The sequence below is a fragment of the Somniosus microcephalus genome, chromosome 12 (assembly GCF_052327205.1).
Source record: "Somniosus microcephalus isolate GS21.2 chromosome 12, FLI_Smic_1.0, whole genome shotgun sequence".
NCBI classification, from domain to species: domain Eukaryota; kingdom Metazoa; phylum Chordata; class Chondrichthyes; order Squaliformes; family Somniosidae; genus Somniosus; species Somniosus microcephalus.
In genome coordinates this window covers 2,873,095-2,898,983 of record NC_140998.1, presented here as the reverse complement: position 1 = coordinate 2,898,983, position 25,889 = coordinate 2,873,095, and the positions used below count along the sequence as shown (strand labels likewise).

Here is a 25,889-nt window from a genome sequence, read left to right as displayed (position 1 = left end):
CCTTTATTAGGACATTTTTAATTAATCCTGTCTCGTTACACAGGACCAGATCTAAGGTTGCTTGCCCCCTGGTCGGTTCAGTTACATACTGCTCAAGAAACCCATCCCTAATACACTCAATGAACTCATCCTCAAGGCAGCCCTGCCCAATTTGATTTGTTCAATTAATATGATAGTTAAAATCCCCCATAATTATAGATGTTCCCTTATTACAAGCCTCAACTATTTCCTGATTGATACTCTGTCCAACAGAGTTGCCACTGTTCGGAGGCCTATAGACTACGCCCACTAGTGTTTTTTTCCCCTTATTATTCCTTACCTCCACCCAAACTGTTTCATTATCCTGATCTTTTGACCCAATATAATTTCTCTGTATTACAGTGATTTCTTCCTTTATTAACATAGCCACCCCACCTCCCCTTCCTTCCTGCCTGTCCTTCCTGATCGTTAAATAACCTGGTATGTTTAATTCCCAGGCATTGTCACCCTGCAGCCATGTTTCTGTAATGGCCACAAGATCATACCCATATGTAGTTACATGTGCCATTAACTCGTCTATTTTGTTACGAATGCTACGTGCATTCAGATAGAGAACTTTCAAATATGTTTTGTGACACTTAGTTCCTGCTTTTGCCCTTTTTATTACTTTACCTTTTACTCCATACCTTCTGCCCCTTCCTGACACGCTCTGGTTTTTAATTTCCCCACTGCTACCTAAGTCTATGACCTTCTCTGTTGTCATTTTTATTATTTGCTCTCTAGGAACCTCCCCCCCACTAGTTAGTTTAAAGCCCTCTCTACAGCCCTAGTTATATGATCCATAGAAACATAGAAACTAGGAGCAGGAGTAGGCCATTCGGCCCTTCGAGCCTGCTCCGCCATTCAACGAGATCATGGCTGATCATCCAAACCCTAGCACCCGGTCCCTACACCGACAGCCATCCCACCCAAGCCCTATCCCCGTAACCCCGTAACCCCACATATTTTAATCTCCCCTAACACTAATGGCCAATTTTTTTATCATGGCCGATCAATCTAACCCGCACATCTTTGGACTGTGGGAGGAAACCGGAGCACCCGGAGGAAACCCACGCAAACACGGGGAGAATGTGCAAACTCCACACAGTCACCCGAGGCCGGATTTGAACCCGGGTCCCTGGCGCTGTGAGGCAACAGTGCTAACCACTATGCCACTATGCCACCCATCTGCCAGGACTCTAGTCCCAGCACTGGCCAAGTGAAGCCCGTCCCAACGGAACAGCTCCCTCCTGCCCCAGTACTGGTGCCAGTGTCCCAGGAAGCAAAACCCATTTCTCCCACACCAGTCTTTGAGCCACGCATTTAACTCTCTGATTTTCTTTGTCCTAGCCAAATTCGCTCGTGGCTCAGGTGATTATTACCCTTGTGGTTATGCTTTTTAATTTGGCCCCTAGCTGCTCAAACTCCCTCAGCAGAACCTCCTTCCTTGTCCTATCTATGTCGTTGGTACCAACATGGACCACGACAACTGGATCCTCCCCCTCCCACTCCAAGTTTCTCTCCAGTCCAGAGGAGATGTCCTTAACCCTGGCACCGGGCAGGCAACACAGCCTTCGGGACTCACGCTCTCGGCTGCAAAGAACTCTATCTATCTCCCTAACGATACTATCCCCTACCACTACAACATTTCTTTTAACTCCCCCCACTTGAATGGCCCCCCGCTCCACGGTGCTGCGGCCAGGTTGCTCATCCTCCCCGCAGTCCCTGTTCCCTCTCTCTGTTTTCCTCTCCTGTTCTCTCTCTCTGTTTTTCTCTCCTGTTCTCTCTCTCTCTCTGTTTTTCTCTCCTGTTCTCTCTCTCTCTCTCTTTTTTCTCCCCTGTTCTCTCTCTCTCTCTGTTTCTCTCTCTCTCTCTCTCTGTTTCTCTCTCTCTCTCTGTTTCTCTCTGTTTCACTCTCTCTGTTTTTCTCCCCTGTTCTCTCTCTCTCTCTCTCTGTTTTTCTCCCCTGTTCTCTCTCTCAATTCAATTCACAATTCAAATCGCTTTATTGGCATGAGAAGTTACATCTTATGTTGCCAAAGCATCAAAATACATTTATGGTTTAGCACATAAACGCAGTTCTATTCATACAGTGTATAAACAGGTATATCCCTGAGTGTATAAATATACATTCGCATTGTTTATATATATTCTTTTCTTAGTTTACTGGTTGTCCCTCTGTTCATGGCAAGCTGTAACATAGTGTGCCGCCAGTGTTATACAGCTTCTCTCCTCTCCCAGTAGGAATGGGAGTTTTTGGTTGTCATTCAGATTTCTGAAATCAGGGCATATTTGTGAGAATTTTTGGTAGAAATTCTCCCTGATGCCCTGATATTTTCCACAAGCTGTGAGGAAGTGCATCTCTGTCTCCACCACTCCCTGACTGCAGTGAGAGCATATCCTGTCCTCTCTTGGCAGCCTGGTCTGCCTGTGTCTGCCTTTTTCGATCGCTAGGCTATGTTCGCTAAGTCTGTACCTTGTCAAGGTTCTTCTCAGTTTGTTATCCTTTACCATGGTCAGGTAATCAGCTATGTTGTATTGTCTGTTTAGGGCCAAGTAGCAATTGAGTTTGCTTTGGGTTTTTGTTGTTTCTGCCCAATATGTCAGATATTTTTCCTTTTGCTTAGCGACGATTGTGTTGGGTCGAATTCTTTGTGTTGCCCTGTCACTGTCCTGGGGCTGGTTATTGTTAGTATTGTTAGTAGTTACTTCACTGAGTCCCAGGACTAGTTGACTGAGGGTATTCTTCTTTATGGTCAGCTCTTGGCATTTCAGGGCGTCGTAGTGATAGCATTGGGGATTGCTCATTTGTAGGTGATTCCAAAATTTGGTGGCTCTTTTTTGGATAGTGATTATTAATGGATATTGGCCTAGTTCCGCCCTGCATGCATTGTTTACTGTTTTCCTTTGAGTCCGGAGGATACTTTTACAGAATTCTGCATGTAGGATCTCAATTGGGTGTTTGTCCCATTTTGCAAATTCTTGTTGAGTTAGCGGTCCCCATACCTCACTGCCATAGAGTGCAATTGGTTCAATTACTGATTTGAAAATTTTGAGCCAAATGCTAATTGGGATTTCTATTTGGATTGATTTTTTGATGGCATAGAAAGCCCTTCTTGCTTTCTCTTTCAGTTCATTCACAGCCAGTTTGAAGTTTCCCGTAGAACTGATTTTTAAGCCCAAGTATGTGTAGTTAGTGGTTTGTTCAATTTTGGTTGTTCCTACTGTGAAATTTATTTTGGGTCCCTGATGTTTGGATCTTTGCTGGAACACAAGGACTTTGGTTTTTTGGGGATTTATTGTCAGGGCCCAAGTCTGGCAGTACGACTCCAGCAGGTCCAGGTTTTGCTGTAGCCCCTCTTTAGTAGGTGACAGCAGAACCAGGTCGTCTGCATAGAGGAGGAATTTAACCTTGGATTCATATAGGGTGAGGCCGGGTGCTGTAGATTGTTCAAGTAGTTTTGCCAATCCATTTATGTAAATATTAAAGAGTGTCGGTGAGATTGGCGAGCCCTGCGTCACCCCCCGCCCCTGTGGGAAGTATTTTGTTTGTTTGTCTCCAATTTTAACTGCACATTTGTTGTTTGTATACATTGATTTAATTACATCATATGTTTTCCCTCCTACCCCACTTTCGATAAGTTTCAGGAATAAACCGTCATGCCAGATGGAGTCGAAAGCCTTCTGGAAATCTACAAAGCATGCGTAGATTTTGCTTTTGTTATGGTGAACGTGTTTGTCAATTAGGGTCTGTAGGGTGAAGATATGATCGGATGTTCTATAGTTTGGCAGGAATCCAATTTGGCTTTTACTCAAGACATTGTGCTCTTCAAGGAAGTTTATAAGTCTTTTGTTTATGATGCTACAGAATACCTTCCCCAGGTTACAGTTTACACAGATGCCTCGATAGTTGTTTGGGTCGATTTTGTCCCCACTTTTGTATATGGGCGTTATGAGTCCTTTGTTCCAGATATCAGGGAAATAACCGACACTCAGAACCAAGTTGAAGAGTTTTAGGATAGCCAGTTTCATTTTGTTGTCTGTGTGTTTAATCATCTCGTTTAGTATGCCGTCTGTCCCGCAGGCTTTTCCTGGCCGCAGGTCCTTGAGTTTTTCAAGAAGTTCTTTTTCTGTTATTATGGCGTCCAGCGGGTTTTGGTTATCTTTTATGGCCATTTCTAGCTTTTCCAGTTTTTTGCATATTTGGTGTTGCTCTGGTCTTAGTGTGTTTTTCTGGTATAATTTTTCAAAGTGGTTTACCCATGTGTCCCCATTTTGAATGGCCAAATCGTCGTGTTGTTTTTTGTGTAGTGTTTTCAAGTTGTCCCAGAAACAATTGGAATCAATGGATTCCTCCATGGAGCTGAGTGTATTCTTAATATATTGCTCTTTTTTGGTCCTGAGTCTCTCTCCTGTTCTCTCTCTCTCTCTCTGTTTTTCTCCTCTGTTCTCTCTCTCTCTCTTGTTCTCTCTCTCTGTTTCTCTCTCTCTCTCTCCTGTTCTCTCTTTTGCCCCGGTTTACTCTCTCCAGTATTGCTGAGGTTGCTGTGTTGTTTTGGTCGCTAGGGCAGAGTTTTGGAGACGGAATGACGTGAGTTGGGAGACGGACTGGTTCCGCATTCCCAAACCCTCCCAGCCTTTCGGATCCGCATAAACAGGGTGATGCAACGGCTCGGTGTCCCGCACCTCCTCCGCCGACCGTGCAGCGAGCCCACAGCAAGGACCGCGGCATCGCCGACACTCGCAGGTATTTCCAGCGCTCGCTGCAGCCGCGGCTCCAAAATCTCGGCAAACCCCGAACCGCCCGCCCGCTCCCCGCAACTCCCGCGGTGAACTCCTCGCTTTCTCTGCTTTGATCCATCGCCCCCCAAAAAAGTTTTTAGAAGCTTGCGATAAAGTTGCGAAGTTTCCTTTTTTTGAAACTTTGCTCAGTTCCTGAAAGTTGAGTTCGGACAAATCGCCGCCAGTGGGAGCAGGAGCAGGAGCCCGGGGGGGCCGCCGCCGCTTCCTCGCCATAATTTCCAGCCGCCACGCGTTAACTTCCCACCAAACCACCGCCAATTTCACAATTAAATTAACAAAAACTCGCCCACAAAACCGGCACCCCTTGAAAAACTCAGCCTCAGACTGTAACCCACCCCTAAAATATTATCCACAGTCTATATTGCACCCCCAGTCTGCAACTCCACCGCCCCCCAGCACCCCGACCCCCCCCAACATCGCGACCCCCCCCAACATCCCGACCCCCCCCAACATCCCGACCCCCCCCAACATCCCAACCCCCCCCAACATCCCGACCCCCCCCAACATCCCGACCCCCCCCAACATCCCAACCCCCCCCCAGCACCCCGACCCCCCCAACATCGCGACCCCCCCCAACATCCCAACCCCCCCAACATCGCGACCCCCCCCAACATCCCAACCCCCCCCAACATCCCGACCCCCCCCAACATCCCAACCCCCCCCCAACATCCCAACCCCCCCAACATCGCGACCCCCCCCAACATCGCGACCCCCCCCCAACATCCCGACCCCCCCCAACATCCCAACCCCCCCCCAACATCCCAACCCCCCCCAACATCCCGACCCCCCCCAACATCGCGACCCCCCCCAACATCCCAACCCCCCCCAACATCCCGACCCCCCCCAACATCCCGACTCCCCCCCAACATCCCAACCCCCCCCAACATCCCGACCCCCCCCAACATCCCGACCCCCCCCAACATCCCGACTCCCCCCCAACATCGCGACCCCCCCCAGCATCCCGACTCCCCCCCAACATCGCGACCCCCCCCAACATCCCGACTCCCCCCCAACATCGCGACCCCCCCCAACATCCCGACCCCCCCCAACATCCCGACCCCCCCCAACATCCCGACTCCCCCCCAACATCGCGACCCCCCCCAGCATCCCGACTCCCCCCCAACATCTCGACCCCCCCCAACATCCCGACTCCCACCAACATCCCAACCCCCCCAGCATCCCGACCCCCCCCAACATCCCGACCCCCCACCAACATCCCGACCCCCCCCAACATCGCGACCCCCCCAGCATCCCGACTCCCCCCCAACATCTCGACCCCCCCCAGCATCCCGACCCCCCCCAACATCCCGACCCCCCCCCAACATCCCGACTCCCCCCCAACATCGCGACCCCCCCCAGCATCCCGACTCCCCCCCAACATCCCAACCCCCCCAGCATCCCGACTCCCCCCCCGACATCCCAACCCCCCCCAACATCCCGACCCCCCCCAACATCCCGACCCCCCCCAACATCCCGACTCCCCCCCAACATCGCGACCCCCCCAACATCCCGACTCCCCCCCAACATCCCAACCCCCCCCAACATCCCGACCCCCCCCAACATCCCAACCCCCCCCAGCATCCCGACTCCCCCCCAACATCTCGACTCCCCCCAACATCCCGACCCCACCAACATCCCGACCCCCCCCAACATCCCAACCCCCCCCAGCATCCCGACTCCCCCCCAGCATCCCGACTCCCCCCCAACATCCCGACCCCCCAGCATCCCGACTCCCCCCCGACATCCCGACTCCCACAACATCCCGACCCCCCCCCAACATCTCGACCCCCCCCAACATCCCGACCCCCCCCCAACATCTCGACCCCCCCCAACATCCCGACTCCCCCCCAACATCGCGACCCCCCCCAGCATCCCGACTCCCCCCCGACATCCCAAACCCCCCCAACATCCCGACCCCCCCAACATCTCGACCCCCCCCAGCATCCCGACTCCCCCCCAACATCTCGACTCCCCCCAACATCCCAACCCCCCCCCAACATCCCGACCCCCCCAACATCCCAACCCCCCCAACATCCCGACCCCCCCAACATCCCGACTCCCCCCCCAACATCCCGACCCCCCCCCAACATCCCAACCCCCCCAACATCCCAACCCCCCCCCAACATCCCAACCCCCCCCAACATCCCAACCCCCCCCAACATCCCGACCCCCCCAACATCCCGACCCCCCCAACATCCCAACCCCCCCCAACATCCCAACCCCCCCAACATCCCGACCCCCCCAACATCCCAACCCCCCCCAACATCCCGACCCCCCCCAACATCCCGACCCCCCCAACATCCCGACCCCCCCAACATCCCAACCCCCCCAACATCCCGACCCCCCCAACATCCCGACTCCCCCCCCAACATCCCGACTCCCCCCCAACATCCCGACCCCCCCAACATCCCAACCCCCCCCAACATCCCGACCCCCCCCCAACATCCCGACCCCCCCCCAACATCCCGACCCCTCCAACATCCCGACCCCCCCAACATCCCGACCCCCCCAACATCCCAACCCCCCCCAACATCCCGACCCCCCCAACATCCCGACTCCCCCCCAACATCCCGACTCCCCCCCAACATCCCGACCCCCCCAACATCCCAACCCCCCCCAACATCCCGACCCCCCCCAACATCCCAACCCCCCCCAACATCCCGACCCCCCCAACATCCCGACCCCCCCAACATCCCAACACCCCCCAACATCCCAACCCCCCCAACATCCCGACCCCCCCAACATCCCAACCCCCCCAACATCCCGACCCCCCCAACATCTCGACTCCCCCCCAACATCCCGACTCCCCCCCAACATCCCAACCCCCCCAACATCCCGACCCCCCCAACATCCCGACTCCCCCCCCAACATCCCGACTCCCCCCCAACATCTCGACTCCCCCCAACATCCCAACCCCCCCCAACATCCCGACCCCCCCAACATCCCGACCCCCCCCAACATCTCGACCCCCCCCAACATCCCGACCCCCCCAACATCCCAACCCCCCCCAACATCCCGACCCCCCCAGCATCCCGACTCCCCCAACATTCCGACCCCCCCCAACATCCCAACCCCCCCCAACATCCCGACTCCCCCCAACATCTCGACCCCCCCCAACATCCCGACCCCCCCCAACATCCCAACCCCCCCCAACATCCCGACCCCCCCCAACATCCCGACCCCCCCAACATCCCAACCCCCCCCAACATCCCGACCCCCCCCAACATCTCGACCCCCCCCAACATCTCGACCCCCCCCAACATCCCGACCCCCCCCAACATCCCAACCCCCCCCAACATCCCGACCCCCCCAACATCCCGACTCCCCCCAGCATCCCGACTCCCCCCCAACATCTCGACCCCCCCAGCATCCCAACCCCCCCAACATCTCGACCCCCCCAACATCCCGACCCCCCCAACATCTCGACCCCCCCAGCATCCCAACCCCCCCAACATCCCGACCCCCCCAACATCCCGACCCCCCCAACATCCCGACCCCCCCCAACATCCCAACCCCCCCCAACATCCCGACCCCCCCCAACATCCCGACTCCCCCCAACATCCCGACCCCCCCAACATCTCGACCCCCCCCAACATCCCGACCCCCCCCAACATCCCGACCCCCCCAACATCCCGACCCCCCCCAACATCCCGACCCCCCCCAACATCCCAACCCCCCCCAACATCCCGACCCCCCCAACATCCCGACTCCCCCCCAACATCCCGACCCCCCCCAACATCCCGACCCCCCCAGCATCCCGACCCCCCCAACATCCCGACTCCCCCCCAACATCCCAACCCCCCCCAACATCCCGACCCCCCCAACATCTCGACCCCCCCAACATCCCGACTCCCCCCCAACATCCCGACCCCCCCCAACATCCCGACCTCCCCAACATCCCGACTCCCCCCCAACATCCCGACCCCCCCCAACATCCCGACCCCCCCAACATCTCGACCCCCCCAACATCCCGACCCCCCCAGCATCCCGACCCCCCCAACATCCCGACCCCCCCAACATCCCGACCCCCCCCAGCATCCCGACCCCCCCCAGCACCCCGACCCCCCCCAACATCCCGACCCCCCCAACATCTCGACCCCCCCAGCACCCCGACCCCCCCCAACATCCCGACCCCCCCAACATCTCGACCCCCCCAACATCCCAACCCCCCCCAACATCCCGACTCCCCCCCAACATCCCGACCCCCCCCAACATCCCGACCCCCCCAACATCCCGACCCCCCCCAACATCCCGACCCCCCCTCCAGCATCCCGACCCCCCCCACAACATCCCGACCCCCCCCAACATCCCGACCCCCCCCAACATCCCGACCCCCCCAACATCCCGACCCCCCCAACATCCCAACCCCCCCCAACATCCCGACCCCCCCCAACATCCCGACCCCCCCAACATCCCGACCCCCCCCCAACATCCCGACCCCCCCCAACATCCCGACCCCCCCCAACATCTCGACCCCCCCAACATCCCGACCCCCCCCAACATCCCGACCCCCCCCAACATCCCGACCCCCCCCAGCATCCCGACCCCCCAAACATCCCGACCCCCCCTCCAGCATCCCGACCCCCCCTCCAGCATCCCGTCCCCCCCCCAACATCCCGACCCCCCCCAACATCCCGACCCCCCCAGCATCCCGACCCCCCCCAACATCCCGACCCCCCCAACATCCCGACCCCCCCAGCATCCCGACCCCCCCCAACATCCCGACCCCCCCCAGCATCCCGACCCCCCCCAACATCCCGACCCCCCCCAACATCCCGACCCCCCCAACATCCCGACCCCCCCCAGCATCCCGACCCCCCCCAACATCCCGACCCCCCCCAGCATCCCGACCCCTCCCCAACATCCCGACCCCCCCTCCAGCATCCCGACCCCCCCCACAACATCTCGACCCCCCCAACATCCCGACTCCCCCCAACATCCCGACCCCCCCCAGCATCCCGACCCCCCCCAACATCCCGACTCCCCCCAACATCCCGACCCCCCCAACATCCCGACTCCCCCCAACATCCCGACTCCCCCCAACATCCCGACCCCCCCCAACATCCCGACTCCCCCCAACATCCCGACTCCCCCCCAGCATCCCGACTCCCGCCCCCCCAGCATCCCGACTCCCGCCCCCCAGCATCCCGACTCCCGCACCCCCAGCATCCCGACTCCCGCCCCCCCAGCATCCCGACTCCCGCCCCCCAGCATCCCGAGACTCCCGCCCCCCCAGCATCCCGACTCCCGCCCCCCCAGCATCCCGACTCCCGCCCCACCAGCATCCCGAGACTCCCGCCCCCCCAGCATCCCGACTCCCGCCCCCCAGCATCCCGACTCCCCCCCGCCCCAGCATCCCGACTCCTGCCCCCCCAGCATCCCGAGACTCCCGCCCCCCCAGCATCCCGACTCCCGCCCCCCCCAGCATCCCGACTCCCGCCCCCCCCAGCATCCCGACTCCCGCCCCCCAGCATCCCGAGACTCCCGCCCCCCCAGCATCCCGACTCCCGCCCCCCCAGCATCCCGACTCCCCCCCGCCCCAGCATCCCGACTCCCCCAGACTGCAACCCAGTCTCAGCTAGAGTACTGCGTGCAGTTCTAGTCACCACATTACAGGAAAGATGTGATTGCGCTAGAGAGGGTACAGAGGAGATTTACAAGGATGTTGCTGGGAGTAGAGAATCTTAGCTATGAGGAAAGACTGGACAGGCTGGGTCTGTTTTCCTTGGAACAGAGGAGGCTGAGGGGAGACCTTATTGAGGTGTATAAAATTATGAGGGGCACAGATAAAGTGGATAGAAAGGACCTATTTCCCTTAGCAGAGGGGTCAAAAACCAGGGGGCACAGATTTAAAGTAATTGGTGGAAGGTTTAGAGGGGATTTGAGGGGAAATTTCTTCACCCAGAGGGTTGTGGGGGTCTGGAACTCACTGCCTGAAAGGGTGGTAGAGGCAGGAACCCGAACCACATTTAAAAAGTACTTGGATGTGCACTTGGGATGCTGTAACCTGCAGGGCTACGGACCAAGAGCTGGGAAGTGGGATTAGGCTGGATAGCTCTTTGTTGGCCGGCGCGGACACGATGGGCCGAAATAGCCGCCTTCCGTGCTGTAACTTTCTGTTATGCTATGAGTCTCCCATCTCCCCTGAGTCTGAGCTCCTCTTGTCCATGAGATGCACCTAATGCTCCCTTCACCCCATTCTCACAAAACTGCTGACCAGTCCGCCTCCCTTCCTGGCCCTCATGCTAGCTGACACTGTAAATGGTGCATCCCAGTGAGGGTGGCCGAGTACAACCACAACAACTTGCATTTAGATAGCGCCTTTAACATAGTAAAAGGCGTTTCACAGGAACAATTATCAGACAAAATTTGACACCGAGCCACATAACAAGATATTAGGGCAGGTGACCAAAAAACGTGGCCAAAGAGGTAGGTTTTAAGGAGCGTCCTAAAGGAGGAAAGAGAAGCAGAGAGGTGGCGAGGTTCAGGGAGGGAATTCCAGGGCTTGGGGCCCAGGCAGCTGAAGACATGACCACCAATGATGGAACGATTAAAATCAGGGATGCGCAAGAGGCCAGAATTGGAGGAGCGCAGAGATCTCGCGGGGGGGTGGTGGGGGGGGGCGCGGCTGAAGGAGATTACAGAGATAGGGAGGGGCGAGGCCATAGAGGGGTTTGAAATCGAGGATGAGAATTTTGAAATTGAGGTTTTGCTTAACCGGGAGCCAATGTAGGTCAGCGAGCACAGGGGTGATGGGCGAACAGGACTTGGGGCGAGTTAGGACACGGGGCAGTGAGCACAGGGGTGATGGGCGAACAGGACTGGGTGTGAGTTAGGACACGGGGCAGTGAGCACAGGGGTGATGGGCGAACAGGACTTGGGGCGAGTTAGGACACGGGGCAGTGAGCACAGGGGGCGATGGGTGAACGGGACTGGGTGTGAGTTAGGACACGGGGCAGTGAGCACAGGGGGTGATGGGTGAACGGGACTGGGTGTGAGTTAGGACATGGGGCAGTGAGCACAGGGGTGATGGGTGAACGGGACTGGGTGTGAGTTAGGACACGGGGCAGTGAGCACAGGGGGTGATGGGTGAACGGGACTGGGTGTGAGTTAGGACACGGGGCAGTGAGCACAGGGGGTGATGGGTGAACGGGACTGGGTGCGAGTTAGGACACGGGGCAGTGAGCACAGGGGGTGATGGGCGAACAGGACTCGGTGCGAGTTAGGACACGGGTCAGTGAGCACAGGGGTGATGGGTGAACGGGACTGGGTGCGAGTTAGGACACGGGGCAGTGAGCACAGGGGTGATGGGTGAACGGGACTGGGTGCGAGTTAGGACACGGGTCAGTGAGCACAGGGGTGATGGGTGAACGGGACTGGGTGTGAGTTAGGACACGGGTCAGTGAGCACAGGGGTGATGGGTGAATGGGACTGGGTGTGAGTTAGGACACGGGGCAGTGAGCACAGGGGGTGATGGGTGAACGGGACTGGGTGTGAGTTAGGACACGGGGCAGTGAGCACGGGGTGATGGGTGAACGGGACTGGGTGTGAGTTAGGACACGGGTCAGTGAGCACAGGGGGTGATGGGTGAACGGGACTGGGTGAGAGTTAGGACACGGGGCAGTGAGCACAGGGGTGATGGGTGAACGGGACTGGGTGTGAGTTAGGACACGGGTCAGTGAGCACAGGGGTGATGGGTGAACGGGACTGGATGCGAGTTAGGACACGGGGCAGTGAGCACAGGGGGTGATGGGTGAACGGGACTGGGTGTGAGTTAGGACACGGGGCAGTGAGCACAGGGGGTGATGGGTGAACGGGACTGGGTGTGAGTTAGGACACGGGGCAGTGAGCACAGGGGGTGATGGGTGAATGGGACTGGGTGTGAGTTAGGACACGGGGCAGTGAGCACAGGGGGTGATGGGTGAACAGGACTTGGGGCGAGTTAGGACACGGGCAGCCGAGTAAAAAGTGGTAAAAGCAGAAAAGGAACCTTATCAATCCCCCATGAGTTACTAAGTACTTTTTTGAAGTGTAGTCATTGTTGTAATGTAGGAAACGCGGCAGCCAATTTGCGCACAGCAAGCTCCCACAAACAGCAATGTGATAATGACCAGATAATCTGTTTTAGTGATGTTGGTTGAGGGAAAAATATTGGCCAGGACACCGGGGAGAACTCCCCAGCTATACTTTGAATAGTGCAGTGTGATCTTTTATGTCCACCTGAGAAGGCAGACGGGGCCACGGTTTAACATCTCATCTGAAAGACAGCCCCTCCGACAATGCGGCGCTTCCCCAGTACTGCCCCTCCAATAGTGCGGCACTCCCTTAGTACTGCCCCTCCGACAGTGCAGGGCTCCCTCAGTACAGCCCCTCCGACAGTGCGGCGCTCCCTTAGTACTGCCCCTCCAATAGTGCGGCACTCCCTCAGTACTGCCCCTCCGACAGTGCAGGGCTCCCTCAGTACAGCCCCTCCGACAGTGCGGTGCTCCCTTAGTACTGCCCCTTCAACAGTGTGGCGCTCCCTCAGTACTTCCCCTCCAACAGTGCAGCGCTCCCTCAGTACTGCCCCTTCAACAGTGTGGCGCTCCCTCAGTACTGCCCCTCCGACAGGGCAGCACTCCCTCAGTACTGCCCCTCCGACAGTGCGGCGCTCCCTTAGTCCCCGTCTAGCCTATCCAAACCCATCATAATATTGTACACCTCTATCAAATCACCCCACAACCTCCTTTGCTCTAATGAAAACAAATCCAGCTTACCCAACCTGTCCTTGTAGCTAAGAACCCCCATCCCCCATCCATGTTCAAGGGGATCTCGACAGGCTCAGTGAGTGGGCGAGGACATGGCAGATGGAATATAATGTGGATAAATGTGAAGTTATCCACTTTGGTAGAAAAAACAGAAAGGCAGAGTATTTCCTAAAATGGTGAAAGATTGGGGAATGCAGATGCTCAAAGGGACCTGGGTGTCCTTGTACATGAGTCACTGAAAGTGAATGTGCAGGTGCAGCAAGCCATTAGGAAGGCAAATGCTATGCTGGCCTTCATTACAAGAGGATTTGACTCCATAGAAACATAGAAGACAGGAGCAGGAGTAGGCCTTTCGGCCCCTCAAGCCTGTTCCGCCATTGAATGAGATCATGGCTGATCATCCAAATTCAGTACCCTGTCCCTGCTTTCTCCTCATATCCCTTGACCCCTTTAGCCTTAAGAAATATATCTAACTCCTTCTTGAATATATTTAATGAATTGGCCTCAACTGCCTTGTGTGGTAGAGAATTCCACAGGTTCACCACTCTCTGGGTGAAGAAATTCCTCCTCATCTCAATCGTAAATGGCTTACCCCTTATCCTTAGACTGTGACCTCTGGTTCTGCACTCCCCCGCCATCGGGAACATCCTTCCTGCATCTAGTCCTGTTAGAATTTTATAAGTTTCAATGAGATCTCCTCTCATTCTTCTAAACTCCAGCGAATATAAGCCTAATCGACCCAATCTCTCTTAATACATCATTTTGCCATCCCAGGTATCAGTCTGGTGAATCTTCGCTGCACTCCCTCCATGGCAAGAACATCCTTCCTCAGATAAGGCGACCAAAACTGCACACAATACTCAAGGTGTGGTCTCACCAAGGCCCTGTACAACTGCAGCAAGACATCCTTGCTCCTGTTCTCGAATCCTCTCGCTACAAAGGCCAACATACCATTTGCCTTCTTAACCGCCTGCTGCACCTGCATGCTTACCTTCAGCGACTGGTGCACACGGACACCCAGGTCTCATTGCACTTCCCCTTTTCCCAATCTATTGCCGTTCAGATAATAATCTGTCTTCCTGTTTTTGCCACCAAAGTGGATAACCTCACATTTATCCACATTATACTGCATCTGCCATGCATCTGCCCAATCACCCAACCTGTCCAAATCATACTGGAGTTTCTCTGCATCCTCCTCACAGCACACACGCCCACCCAGCTTTGTGTCGTCTGCAAACTTGGAGATATTACATCTAGTTCCCTCGTCTAGATCATTAATATATATTGTGAATAACTGGGGTCCTAGCACCGATCCCTGCGGTACCCCACTAGTCACTGCCTGACACTCGGAAAAAGACCCGTTTATTCCAACTCTTTGCTTCCTGTCTGCCAACCAGTTCTCTATCCAAGTCAGTACCTTATCCCCAATCCCATGTGCTTTAACTTTGCACGCTAATCTCTTATGCGGGACCTTATCGAAAGCCTTCTGAAAGTCCAAATACAGTACACCACATCCACTGGTTCTCCCTTATCTATTCTACCAGTCACATCCTCAAGAAATTCTAGTCGATTAGTCAAGCATGATTTACCTTTTGTAAATCCATGTTGACTTTGTCCGATCCTGTCACTGCTTTCCAAGTGCTCTGCTATTACATCTTTTATAATGGACTCTAGCATTTTCCCCACTACCGATGTCAGGCTTACCGGTCTATAATTCCCCGTTTTCTCTCTACCACCTTTTTTAAATAGTGGGGTTACATTAGCTACCCTCCAATCCATGGGAACTATTCCAGAGTCTATAGAATTTTGGAAGATGACCAGCAATGCATCTATTATGTCTAGGGCCACTTCCTTAAGTACCCTAGGATGTAGATTATCAGGCCCTGGGGATTTATCGGCCTTCAGTGCCGTCAATTTCCCCAACACCATTGCCCTACAAATACTGATTTCATTCAATTCATCCCTCTCATTAGACCCTATGTTCCCCGACATCTCTAGAAGGTTATTTGTGTCCTCCTTGGTGAAGACAGAACCAAAGTATGTATTTAATTGGTCTGCCATTTCTTTCTTCCCCATTATAAATTCCCCTGACTCTGACTTCAAGGAACCTACACTTGACTTCACCAGTCTTTTTCTCTTCACATATCTATAGAAGCTTTTACAGTCCGTTTTTATGTTCCCTGCAAGCTTGCATTCATAATCTATTTTCCCCCTCTTAATTAATCCTTTTGTCCTCCTTTGCTGAATCCTAAACTGCTCCCAATCCTCAGGTTTGCAGCTTTTTCTGGCCAATTTTTATGTCCTCTCCTTGGATGTTATGCTATCCCCAATTTCCCTTGTTAGCCACGGTTGAGTCACCTTTTTTGTTTTATTTTTATGCCAAACAGGGATGAACAAATTCTGTAGTTCATCCATGCGATCTTTAAATGTTTGCCATTGCGTATCTACCATCAACCCTTTAAGTAATGTTCCCCAATCCATCCTAGCCAACTCGTGCCTCATACCATCGTAGTTTCCTTTATTTAAATTCAGGCCTCTAGTATCTGAGTCAGCTACTTCACTCTCCATCTTAATGAAGAATTCTATCATATTATGATCGCTCCTCCCCAAGGGGCCTCGCACAACAACATTGCTAATTAATCCTTTCTCATTACATAATACCCAGTTTAAGATGGCCTGATCTCTGGTTGGTTCCTCGACATATTGGTCCAGGAAACCATCCCGTATACACTCTAGGAATTCCTCCTCCACAGTATTGTTACTAATTTGGTTAGCTCAATCTATATGTAGATTAAAGTCACCCATGATAACTGCTGTGCCCTTATTGCACGCATCTCTAATTTCCCATTTAATGCCATCCCCAACCTCAGCATTACTGTTTGGGGGTCTGTATACAACTCCCACTAATGTTTTCTGTCCCTTGGTATTTCTCAGCTCCATCCATTCAGATTCCACATCATCAGAGCTAATATCCTTCCTTACTATTGTGTTAATCTCCTCTTTAACCAGCAATGCTACCCCACCTCCTTTTCCTTTTTGCCTGTCCTTCCTGAATATTGAATACCCCTGGATGTTGAATTCCCAGCCTTGGTCACCCTGGAGCCATGTTTCCGTAATCCCAATTATATCATATCCGTTTACATCTATTTGCGCAGCTAATTCATCCACCTTATTACGAATGCTCCTCGCATTAAGACACAAAGACTTCAGGCTTGTTTTTTTAACACTCTTAGTCCTTTTAGAATTATTATTTACTGTAGCCCTGTTTGATTTACACCCTTGATTACTCTGCCTTCCACTTTTGCTTTTCTCCTTCCTGTCTTTTGTTTCTATCCTTGCTTCCCTTTCCTCTGTCTCCCTGCACAGGTTCCCAACCCCCTGCCATTTTAATTTAAACCCTCCCCAACAGCACTAGCAAACACTCCCCCGAGGACATCGGTCCCAGTCCCACCCAGGTGCAAACCGTCCAGTTTGTACTGGTCCCACCTCCCCCAGAACCGGTTCCAATGTCCCAGGAATTTGAATAGCTCCCCCTTGCACCATTCCTCTAGCCACGTATTCATCTGAAATATCCTTCTATTTCTACTCTGACTAGCACGTGGCACTGGTAGCAATCCTGAGATTACTACCCTTGAGGTCTTATTTTTTAATTTACCTCCTAACTCCCTATATTCAGCTTTTAGGACCTCATCCCGTTTTTTTACCTATATCATTGGTACCTATATGCACCACGAGAACTGGTTGTTCACCCTCCCCCTCCAGAATGCCCTGCAGCCACTCTGAGACATCCTTGACCCTTGCACCAGGGAGGCAACATACCATCCTGGAGTCTCGTTTGCGGTCGCAGAAACGTCTATCTATTCCCCTTACAATAGTATCCCCTATCACTATAGCTCTCCCACTCTTTTTCCCCCGTCCTGTACAGCAGAACCACCCATGGTGCCAGGAAGTTGGCTGCTGCTGCCTTCCCCCGATAAGCCATCTCCCTCAACAATATCCAAAGTGGTATATCTGTTTGAGAGGGGGATGGCCACGGGGTACCCCTGCACTACCTGCCTGTGCCTACTACTCTGCCTGGTGGTCACTCATTCCCTTCCTGCCTGTGCAGACTTTACCTGAAGTGTGACCAACTCCCTAAATGTGCTATCCACGATGTCCTCAGCATCACGAATGCTCCAGTATTTATCCATTCGCAGCTCCAGCGCCACAATGCGGTCTGTCAGTAGCTGCAGCTGAATACAGTTCCTGCACACATGGTCGCCAAGGACACAGGAAGTGTCCCTGATTTCCCACATAGCGCAGGAGGAGCATGCCACGGGGCCGAGCTGTCCTGCCATGACGTACCCTTTAATTAATTTAAATTAAATCAAATCAGTACCACTAATTACACTACAATTAAATGATATACTCAAGGGCCCTTGGTTACTAGCACGCCCTGATAAACAACAGAGACCTTATAAACTATAACCACAAAAATTAAGACCTACGAAACTTTATAAACTATTAATCTTAACTGTCAAACTATAGAGTAGTATAAATACTCACCCACCCAATCAGCTGCTTCCTCTTGCCCGCGTCACTTTTTGAATCGTGACGTGGCTCTGGAACGCCGTCGCCGGTCTGTGTGATTGGTAATCCTTGTAGCGCTGCTCTCTGCTCCTCCCGACACTGGCCTCTGTACAGGAGTAAAGAAGTCATACTCCAATTATATAGGGCCTTGGTGAGACCTCAAGTATTGTGTACAATTTTGGTCTCCTTACCTAAGGAAGGATATACTTGCCATAGAGGGAGTGCAACGAAGGTTCACGAGATTGAACCCTGAGATGGCGGGACTGTCGTATGAGAAGAGATTGAGTAAACTAGGCCTGAATTCTCTTGAATTCAGAAGAATGAGAGGGGATCTCATTGACGCATACAAAATTATTACAGGGCTTGATAGGGTGGATGCTGGGAGAATGTTTCCCTTGGCTGGAGAGTGTAGAACCAGGGGTCACATCCTCAAGATAAAGGGTCGGCCATTCAGCACTGAGATGAGAAGAAATTTCTTCACACAGAGGGTGGTGAATCTTTGGAATTCTCTACCCCAGAGGGCTGTGGAGGCTCAGTCATTGGGTATATTCAAAACAGAAGTCGATAGATTTCTGATTAGTGAGGGCATCAAGGGATATGGCGATAGGGCCGGTGAATTGAGTTGAGGCAGAAGATCAGCCATGATCTCATTGAATGGCGGAGCAGGCTCGAATGGCCGATTGGCTGACTCCTGCTCCTATTTCTTTGGTTCTGGGGATGAACATAAGAATATTTCTGGTAAATCTCCTCTGAACCCTCTCAAGGGCCTTCACATCCTTGTGGCCTAACTAGCGCTTTATAAAGGTTCAGTATAACGTCTCTACTTTTGCACTCAATACCTCTATATGAAACCCAAGATCCCATATGCTTTGCTAACCACTCTCTCAATATGTCCTGCCACCTTCAGGGACCTATGCACATTAACTCCCAGGTCCCTCTGTCCCTGTACACTCTTTAAAACTGTGCCATTAAGTGTAGATACATAGATACACAGAAGATAGGAGCAGGAGTAGGCCATTCGGCCCCTCGAGCCTGCTCCGCCATTCAATGAGACCATGGCTGATCATCCAAATTCAGTACCCTGTCACTGCCTTCTCCCCATATCCCTTGATCCCTTTAGCCTTAAGAAATATCTCTAACTCCGTCTTGAATATATTTAATGAATTGGCCTCTACTGCCTTCTGTGGTAGAGAATTCCACAGGTTCACCACTCTCTGAGTGAAAAAGATTCCTCCTCATCTCTGTCCTAAATGGCTTACCCCTTATCCTTAGACTGTGACCCCTGGTTCTGGACTCCCCGGCCATCGGGAACATCCTTCCTGCATCTAGTCTGTCTAATCCTGTTAGAATTTTATAAGTTTCAATGAGATCTCCTCTCATTCTTCTAAACTCCAGCGAGTATAAGCCCAATCGACCCAATCTCTCCTCATACATCATTCCTGCCATCCCAGGTATCAGCCTGGTGAATCTTCGCTGCACTCCCTCCATGGCAAGAACATCCTTCCTCAGATAAGGCGACCAAAACTGCACACAATACTCAAGATGTGGCCTCACCAAGGCCCTGTACAACTGCAGCAAGACATCCTTGTTCCTGTACTCGAACCCTCTCGCTACGAAGGCCAACATACCATTTGCCTTCTTAACCACCTGCTGCACCTGCATGCTTACCCTCAGCGACTGGTGCACAAGGACACCCAGGTCTCATTGCACTTACCCATCTCCCAATCTATTGCCATTCAGATAATAATCTGCCTTCCTGTTTTTGACACCAAAGTGGATAACCTCACATTTATCCACGTTATAGTGCATCTGCCATGCTTCTGCCCAATCACCCAACCTGTCCAAATCATCCTGGAGTTTCTCGGCATCCTCCTCACAGCACACACGCCCACCCAGCTTTGTGTCGTCTGCAAACTTGGAGATATTACATCTAGTTCCCTTGTCTAGATCATCATCTATATATTGTGAATAGCTGGGGTCCAAGGACCGATCCCTGCGGTACCCCACTAGTCACTGCCTGGCCTGCTGAGTATTTCCAGCATTTTCTGTTGTTATTTCTCCTACAGATCCCTGGCCCACCTCATTCCCCAGCACCAGATCCAGCAATGCCTGGCCCACCTCATTCCCCAGCACCAGATCCAGCAATGCCTGGCCCACCTCATTCCCCAGCACCAGATCCAGCAATGCCTGGCCCACCTCATTCCCCAGCACCAGATCCAGCAATGCCTGGCCCACCTCATTCCCCAGCACCAGATCCAGCAATGCCTGGCCCACCTCATTCCCCAGCACCAGATCCAGCAATGCCTGGCCCACCTCATTCCCCAGCACCAGATCCAGCAATGCCTGGCCCACCTCATTCCCCAGCACCAGATCCAGCAATGCCTGGCCCACCTCATTCCTCAGCACCAGATCCCTGGCCCACCTCATTCCCCAGCACCAGATCCCTGGCCCACCTCATTCCCCAGCACCAGATCCCTGGCCCACCTCATTCCCCAGCACCAGATCCCTGGCCCACCTCATTCCCCAGCACCAGATCCCTGGCCCACCTCATTCCCCAGCACCAGATCCAGCAATGCCTGGCCCACCTCATTCCCCAGCACCAGACCCAGCAATGCCTGACCCACCTCATTCCCCCCCACCTCATTCATAAGAACATAAGAACATAAGAACATAAGAAATAGGAGCAGGAGTAGGCCAATCGGCCCCTCGAGCCTGCTCCACCATTCAATAAGATCATGGCTGATCTGATCCTAACCTCAAATCTTCTATCACTCTGCATCCACCCAAACCCATGTGATCTCCCGGGAGAGGCGAAAAACCAGATAAAGACCCAATGGCCAATTTGGGAGAAAAAAATCTGGGAAATTCCTCTCCGACCCATCTAGGCGATCGAAATTCTTCCAGGAGATCACTCTGTCCCTATATTTTCTACAGTACTTACCTTCTGTAAAGGCGATCTCCACCCCAGCCAGGAACAGGAATAAAACCATCTCCTGAAATCTAACAGAATTAGAACACAGTAGGAGCAGAACAAGGCTACACGGCCCCTGGGCCCACTCCACTACCCACAGGGCCATGACCATTCCGAACCTAGACTCATGTCCAATTTCCTGCCCGCTCCCCGTAACCCTTAATTCCCTTTACTTCCAGGAAACTATCTATTTCTGTTTTAAATTTATTTAATGATGTAGCTTCCACAGCTTTCTGGGGCAGCAAATTCCACAAACCTACCACCCTCTGAGTGAAGAAGTTTCTCCTCATCTCAGTTTTGAATGAGCAGCCCCTTATTTTAAGATTATGCCCCCTAGTTCTAGTTTCACCCATCATTGGGAACATCCTCACTGCATCCACCCGATCAAGCCCCTTCACAATCTTATATGTTTCAATAAGATCGCCTCTCATTCTTCTGAACTCCAATGAGTAGAGTCCCAATCTACTCAACCTCTCCTCATATGACCACCCCCTCATCCCCGGGATTAACCGAGTGAACCTTCTTTGTACTGACTCGAGAGCAAGTATGTCTTTTCTTAAGTATGGACACCAAAACTGTATGCAGTATTCCAGGTGCGGCCTCACCAATACCTTGTACAACTGCAGCAATACCTCCCTGTTTTTATATTCCAACCCCCTAGCAATAAAAGCCAACATTCCATTGGCCTTCTTAATCACTTGCTGCACCTGCATACTAACTTTTTGAGTTTCGTGCACCAGGACCCCCAGATCCCTTTGTACTACAGTACTTTCCAGTTTCTTGCCATTAAGATAATAACTTGCTCTATGATTTTTCCTGCCAAAGTGCATAACCTCACACTTTCCAGTATTGTATTCCATCTGCCAAATCTCTGCCCACTTACTTAGCCTGTCTATGTCCCTTTGCAGGTTTTTTATGTCCTCCTCACTCACTACTTTCCGTCCCATCTTTGTATCATCTGCAAACTTTGATATGTTACACTCGGTCCCCTCCTCCAAATCGTTAATATAGATTGTAAAGAGTTGGGGACCCAGCACTGACCCCTGCGGAACACCACTAGTTACTGGTTGCCAATCTGAGAACGAACCATTTATCCCAACTCTCTGCTTTCTGTTAGAGAGCCAATCCTCCACCCACGCCAGAATATTACCCCCAATCCCGTGATTTTTATCTTGAGCAATAATCTTTTGTGTGGCACCTTGTCAAATGCCTTTTGGAAGTCTAAATACACTACGTCCACTGGTTCCCCTTTATCCACCCTGTATGTTACTTCCTCAAAAAACTCAAGCAAATTTGTTAAACATGACTTCCCCTTCATGAAACCATGCTGAGTTTGCCCTATTAAATTATGTTTATCCAAATGTCCCGTTACTGTCTCCTTAATAATGGACTCTAACATTTTACCAACCACAGATGTTAGGCTAACAGGTCTATAGTTTCCAGCCTTCTGCCTACTACCCTTTTTAAATAAGGGTGTTACATTAGCAGTTTTCCAATCTACCGGGACCTTTGCTGAGTCCAGTGAGTTTTGGAAAATTATTACCAATGCATCCACAATCCCTACCGCTACTTCCCTCAAGACCCTAGGATGCAAGCCATCAGGTCCAGGGGATTTATCCGCCTTGAGTCCCATTATTTTACCAAGTACCACTTCCTTAGTGATTTTAATTGTATTTAGTTCCTCCCCCCCTAGAGCCCCCTGTTTGTCCAGTGTTGGGATATTCTTAGTGTCCTCTACTGTAAAGACTGATACAAAATAATTGTTCAGTGTTTTTGCCATCTCCATGTTTCCCACCATTAATTTCCCGGTCTCATCCTCTAAGGGACCAACATTTACTTTAGCCACCCTTTTTCTTTTTATATAACTATAGAAACTTTTACTGTCTGTTTTTATATTTTTTGCTAATTTACTTTCATAATCTATCTTCCCTTTCTTAATCAATCTTTTTGTTATTTTTTGCTGTCTTTTAAAGACTTCCCAATCTTCCATCCTCCCACTAGATTTGGCTACCTTATATGCCCTTGTTTTTAGTCGGATACTATCCTTAATTACTTTACTTAGCCACAGATGGCTATCTTTTCTTTTACACCCTTTTTTCCTCAGTTGAATATATTTTTTTTGGAAGTTGTAAAATAACTCCTTAAATGTACACCACTGGTCATGTACCGTCTTACCCTTTAATCTATTTTCCCAGTCCACTCTAATTAATTCCGCTCTCATACCTTCATAGTCTCCTTTATTCAAGCTCAGCACGCTTGTTTGAGATCCAACCTTCTCACCCTCTAATTGAATATGGAACTCAACCATGTTATGGTCACTCATTCCAAGGGGATCCTTTACGAGGACATTTTTAATTAATCCTGTCTCATTACACAGGACCAAATCTAAGGTTGCTTGCCCCCTGGTCGGTTCAGTTACATACTGCTCAAGAAACCCATCCCTAATACACTCAATGAACTCTTCCTCAAGGCTGCTCTGCCCAATTTGATTTGTCCAGTTAATATGATAATTAAAATCCCCCATAATTATAGCTGTTCCCTTATTACAAGCCTCAACTATTTCCTGATTAATACTCCGTCCAACAGAGTTGCAACTGTTCGGAGGCCTATAGACTACACCCACTAGTGTTTTTTTCCCCTTATTATTCCTTACCTCCACCCAAACTGTTTCACTATCCTGCTCCTTTGACCCAATATCATTTCTCTGTATTATAGTGATTCCTTCCTTTATTAACATAGCCACCCCACCTCCTCTCCCTTCCTGCCTGTCCTTCCTGATTGTTAAATAACCTGGTATGTTTAATTCCCAGTCATGGTCACCCTGCAGCCATGTTTCTGTAATGGCCACAAGATCATACCCATATGTCATTATTTGTGCCGTTAACTCATTCATTTTGTTACGAATGCTACGTGCATTCAGATAAAGAACTTTCAAATATGTTTTGTAACACTTAGTTCCTGTTTTTTCCCTTTTTAGTACTTTACTTTTTACTCCATACCTTCTGTCCCTTCCTGACACATTCTGTTTTTTAATTCCCCCACTGCTACCTAAGTCTATGACCTTCTCTGTTGTCATTTCTATTATTTGCTCTCTAGAAACCTCCCCCCCACTAATTAGTTTAAAGCCCTCTCTACAGCCCTAGTTATATGATTCGCCAGGACTCTAGTCCCAGCACTGGCCAAGTGGAGTCCGTCCCAACAGAACAGCTCCCTCCTGTCCCAGTACTGGTGCCAGTGTCCCAAGAAGCAAAACCCATTTCTCCCACACCAGTCTTTGAGCCACGCATTTAACTCTTTAATTTTATTTATCCTAGCCAAATTCGCTCGTGGCTCAGGTAATAACCCAGAGATTATTACCCTTGAGGTTCTGTTTTTTAATTTGACCCCTAGCTGCTCATACTCCTTTAACAGAACCGTCTTCCTTGTCCTATCTACGTCGTTTGTACCAACATGGACCACGACAACTGGATCCTCCCCCTCCCACTGCAAGTTTCTTTCCAGCCCAGAAGAGATGTCCTTAACCCTGGCACCAGGCAGGCAACACAGCCTTCGGGACTCCCGCTCTTGACTGCAGAGAACCCTATCTATCCCCCTAATGATACTATCCCCTACCACTACAACATTTCTTTTTACTCCCTCCACTTGAATGGCCCCCTGTACCACGGTGCTGTGGCCAGGTTGCTCATCCTCCCTGCAGTCCCCGCTCCCGTCCTCACAGGGAGTAAGAACCTCGATCCTGCTGGACAAGAACAAGGGCTGCGTCTCCTTCAACACTACATCCTGGATCCCTGTACCTTCCTCACTCGTAGTCACACCGTCCTGTCCCTGACCACGGACTACATCTGCAGTAATTAACTTCATAGGTGTGACCATCTCCTGAAGCATAGAGTCCAGGAACTTCTCCCCCTCCCTGATGTGTCGCAGTGTCTGAAGCTCGGTCTCAAGCTCCATAACATGGAACTTGAGTTCCTCTAGCAGCAAACACTTGTCGCAGATGTAATCACCGTTAGCCTCAATGGGGTTCACCGGCTCCCACATCTCGCAACAGTAACACATCACCTGCTCCATTCTATATAATTAATTTAATTTCTTATTATTAGTTATGAAGACCCTGCCCGGATATATATGATAATATCACACCACTATTCAATAGGACTTACCAACTTAAAGGTATGAAAGAGAAGAGAAGGAAGAAAACCAACCAACCAGCTGATCACCAACCTCCTCCTTGAATACTGTCTGTGGAGCCTGTTTGGTTGACTCGTTTCGCTGCTCCGCCTCCGCAGTGCTGTCTAAGCCTGGGAGTGGGGAATAAAACAGAGCAAAAAACACACCCTCACCTCCCACTTATCCGAACTCTCCCACTTAGCAAAACTCCAACAGCACTCAATGCACAAAGAGGCTTCCCCAGCAAAGAGGCTTCAAGGGGATTTAGACAGGCTAAATGAGTGGGCAAGAACATGGCAAATTGAATATAATTTGGAGAAATGTGAAGTTATCCACTTTGGTAGGAAAAATAGAAAAGCAGAGTATTTTTTGAATGGTGAGAGATTGGGAAATGTTGGTGTTCAGAGGGACCTGGGTGTCCTTGTACACGAATCACTGAAAGTTAACATGCAGGTATAGCAAGCAATTAGGAAAGCAAATGGTATGTTGGCCTTTATTACAAGAGGATTTGAGTATAAGAGTAAAGACGTCTTACTGCAATTATATAGGGCCCTGGTGAGACCACACCTGGAGTATTGTGTACAGTTTTGGTCTCCTTACCTAAGGAAGGATAT

At 51.8% G+C, this 25,889-nt stretch overlaps 1 protein-coding gene across 1 annotated transcript in view; it reads left to right on the top strand.

The window, feature by feature from the left end:
• The first annotated feature begins 4,604 nt into the window (after window positions 1–4,604).
• The window catches only part of LOC147108984 (jun dimerization protein 2-like), a 71,543-nt gene continuing 50,258 nt past the window's right edge, over window positions 4,605–25,889 (top strand). Inside the window, exon 1 of the mRNA XM_086002530.1 lies at window positions 4,605–4,765. Within this exon, the coding sequence (XP_085858656.1) occupies window positions 4,681–4,765 (85 nt within the window). The 5' untranslated portion in view covers window positions 4,605–4,680. The remainder of the gene's footprint in view (window positions 4,766–25,889) is intronic.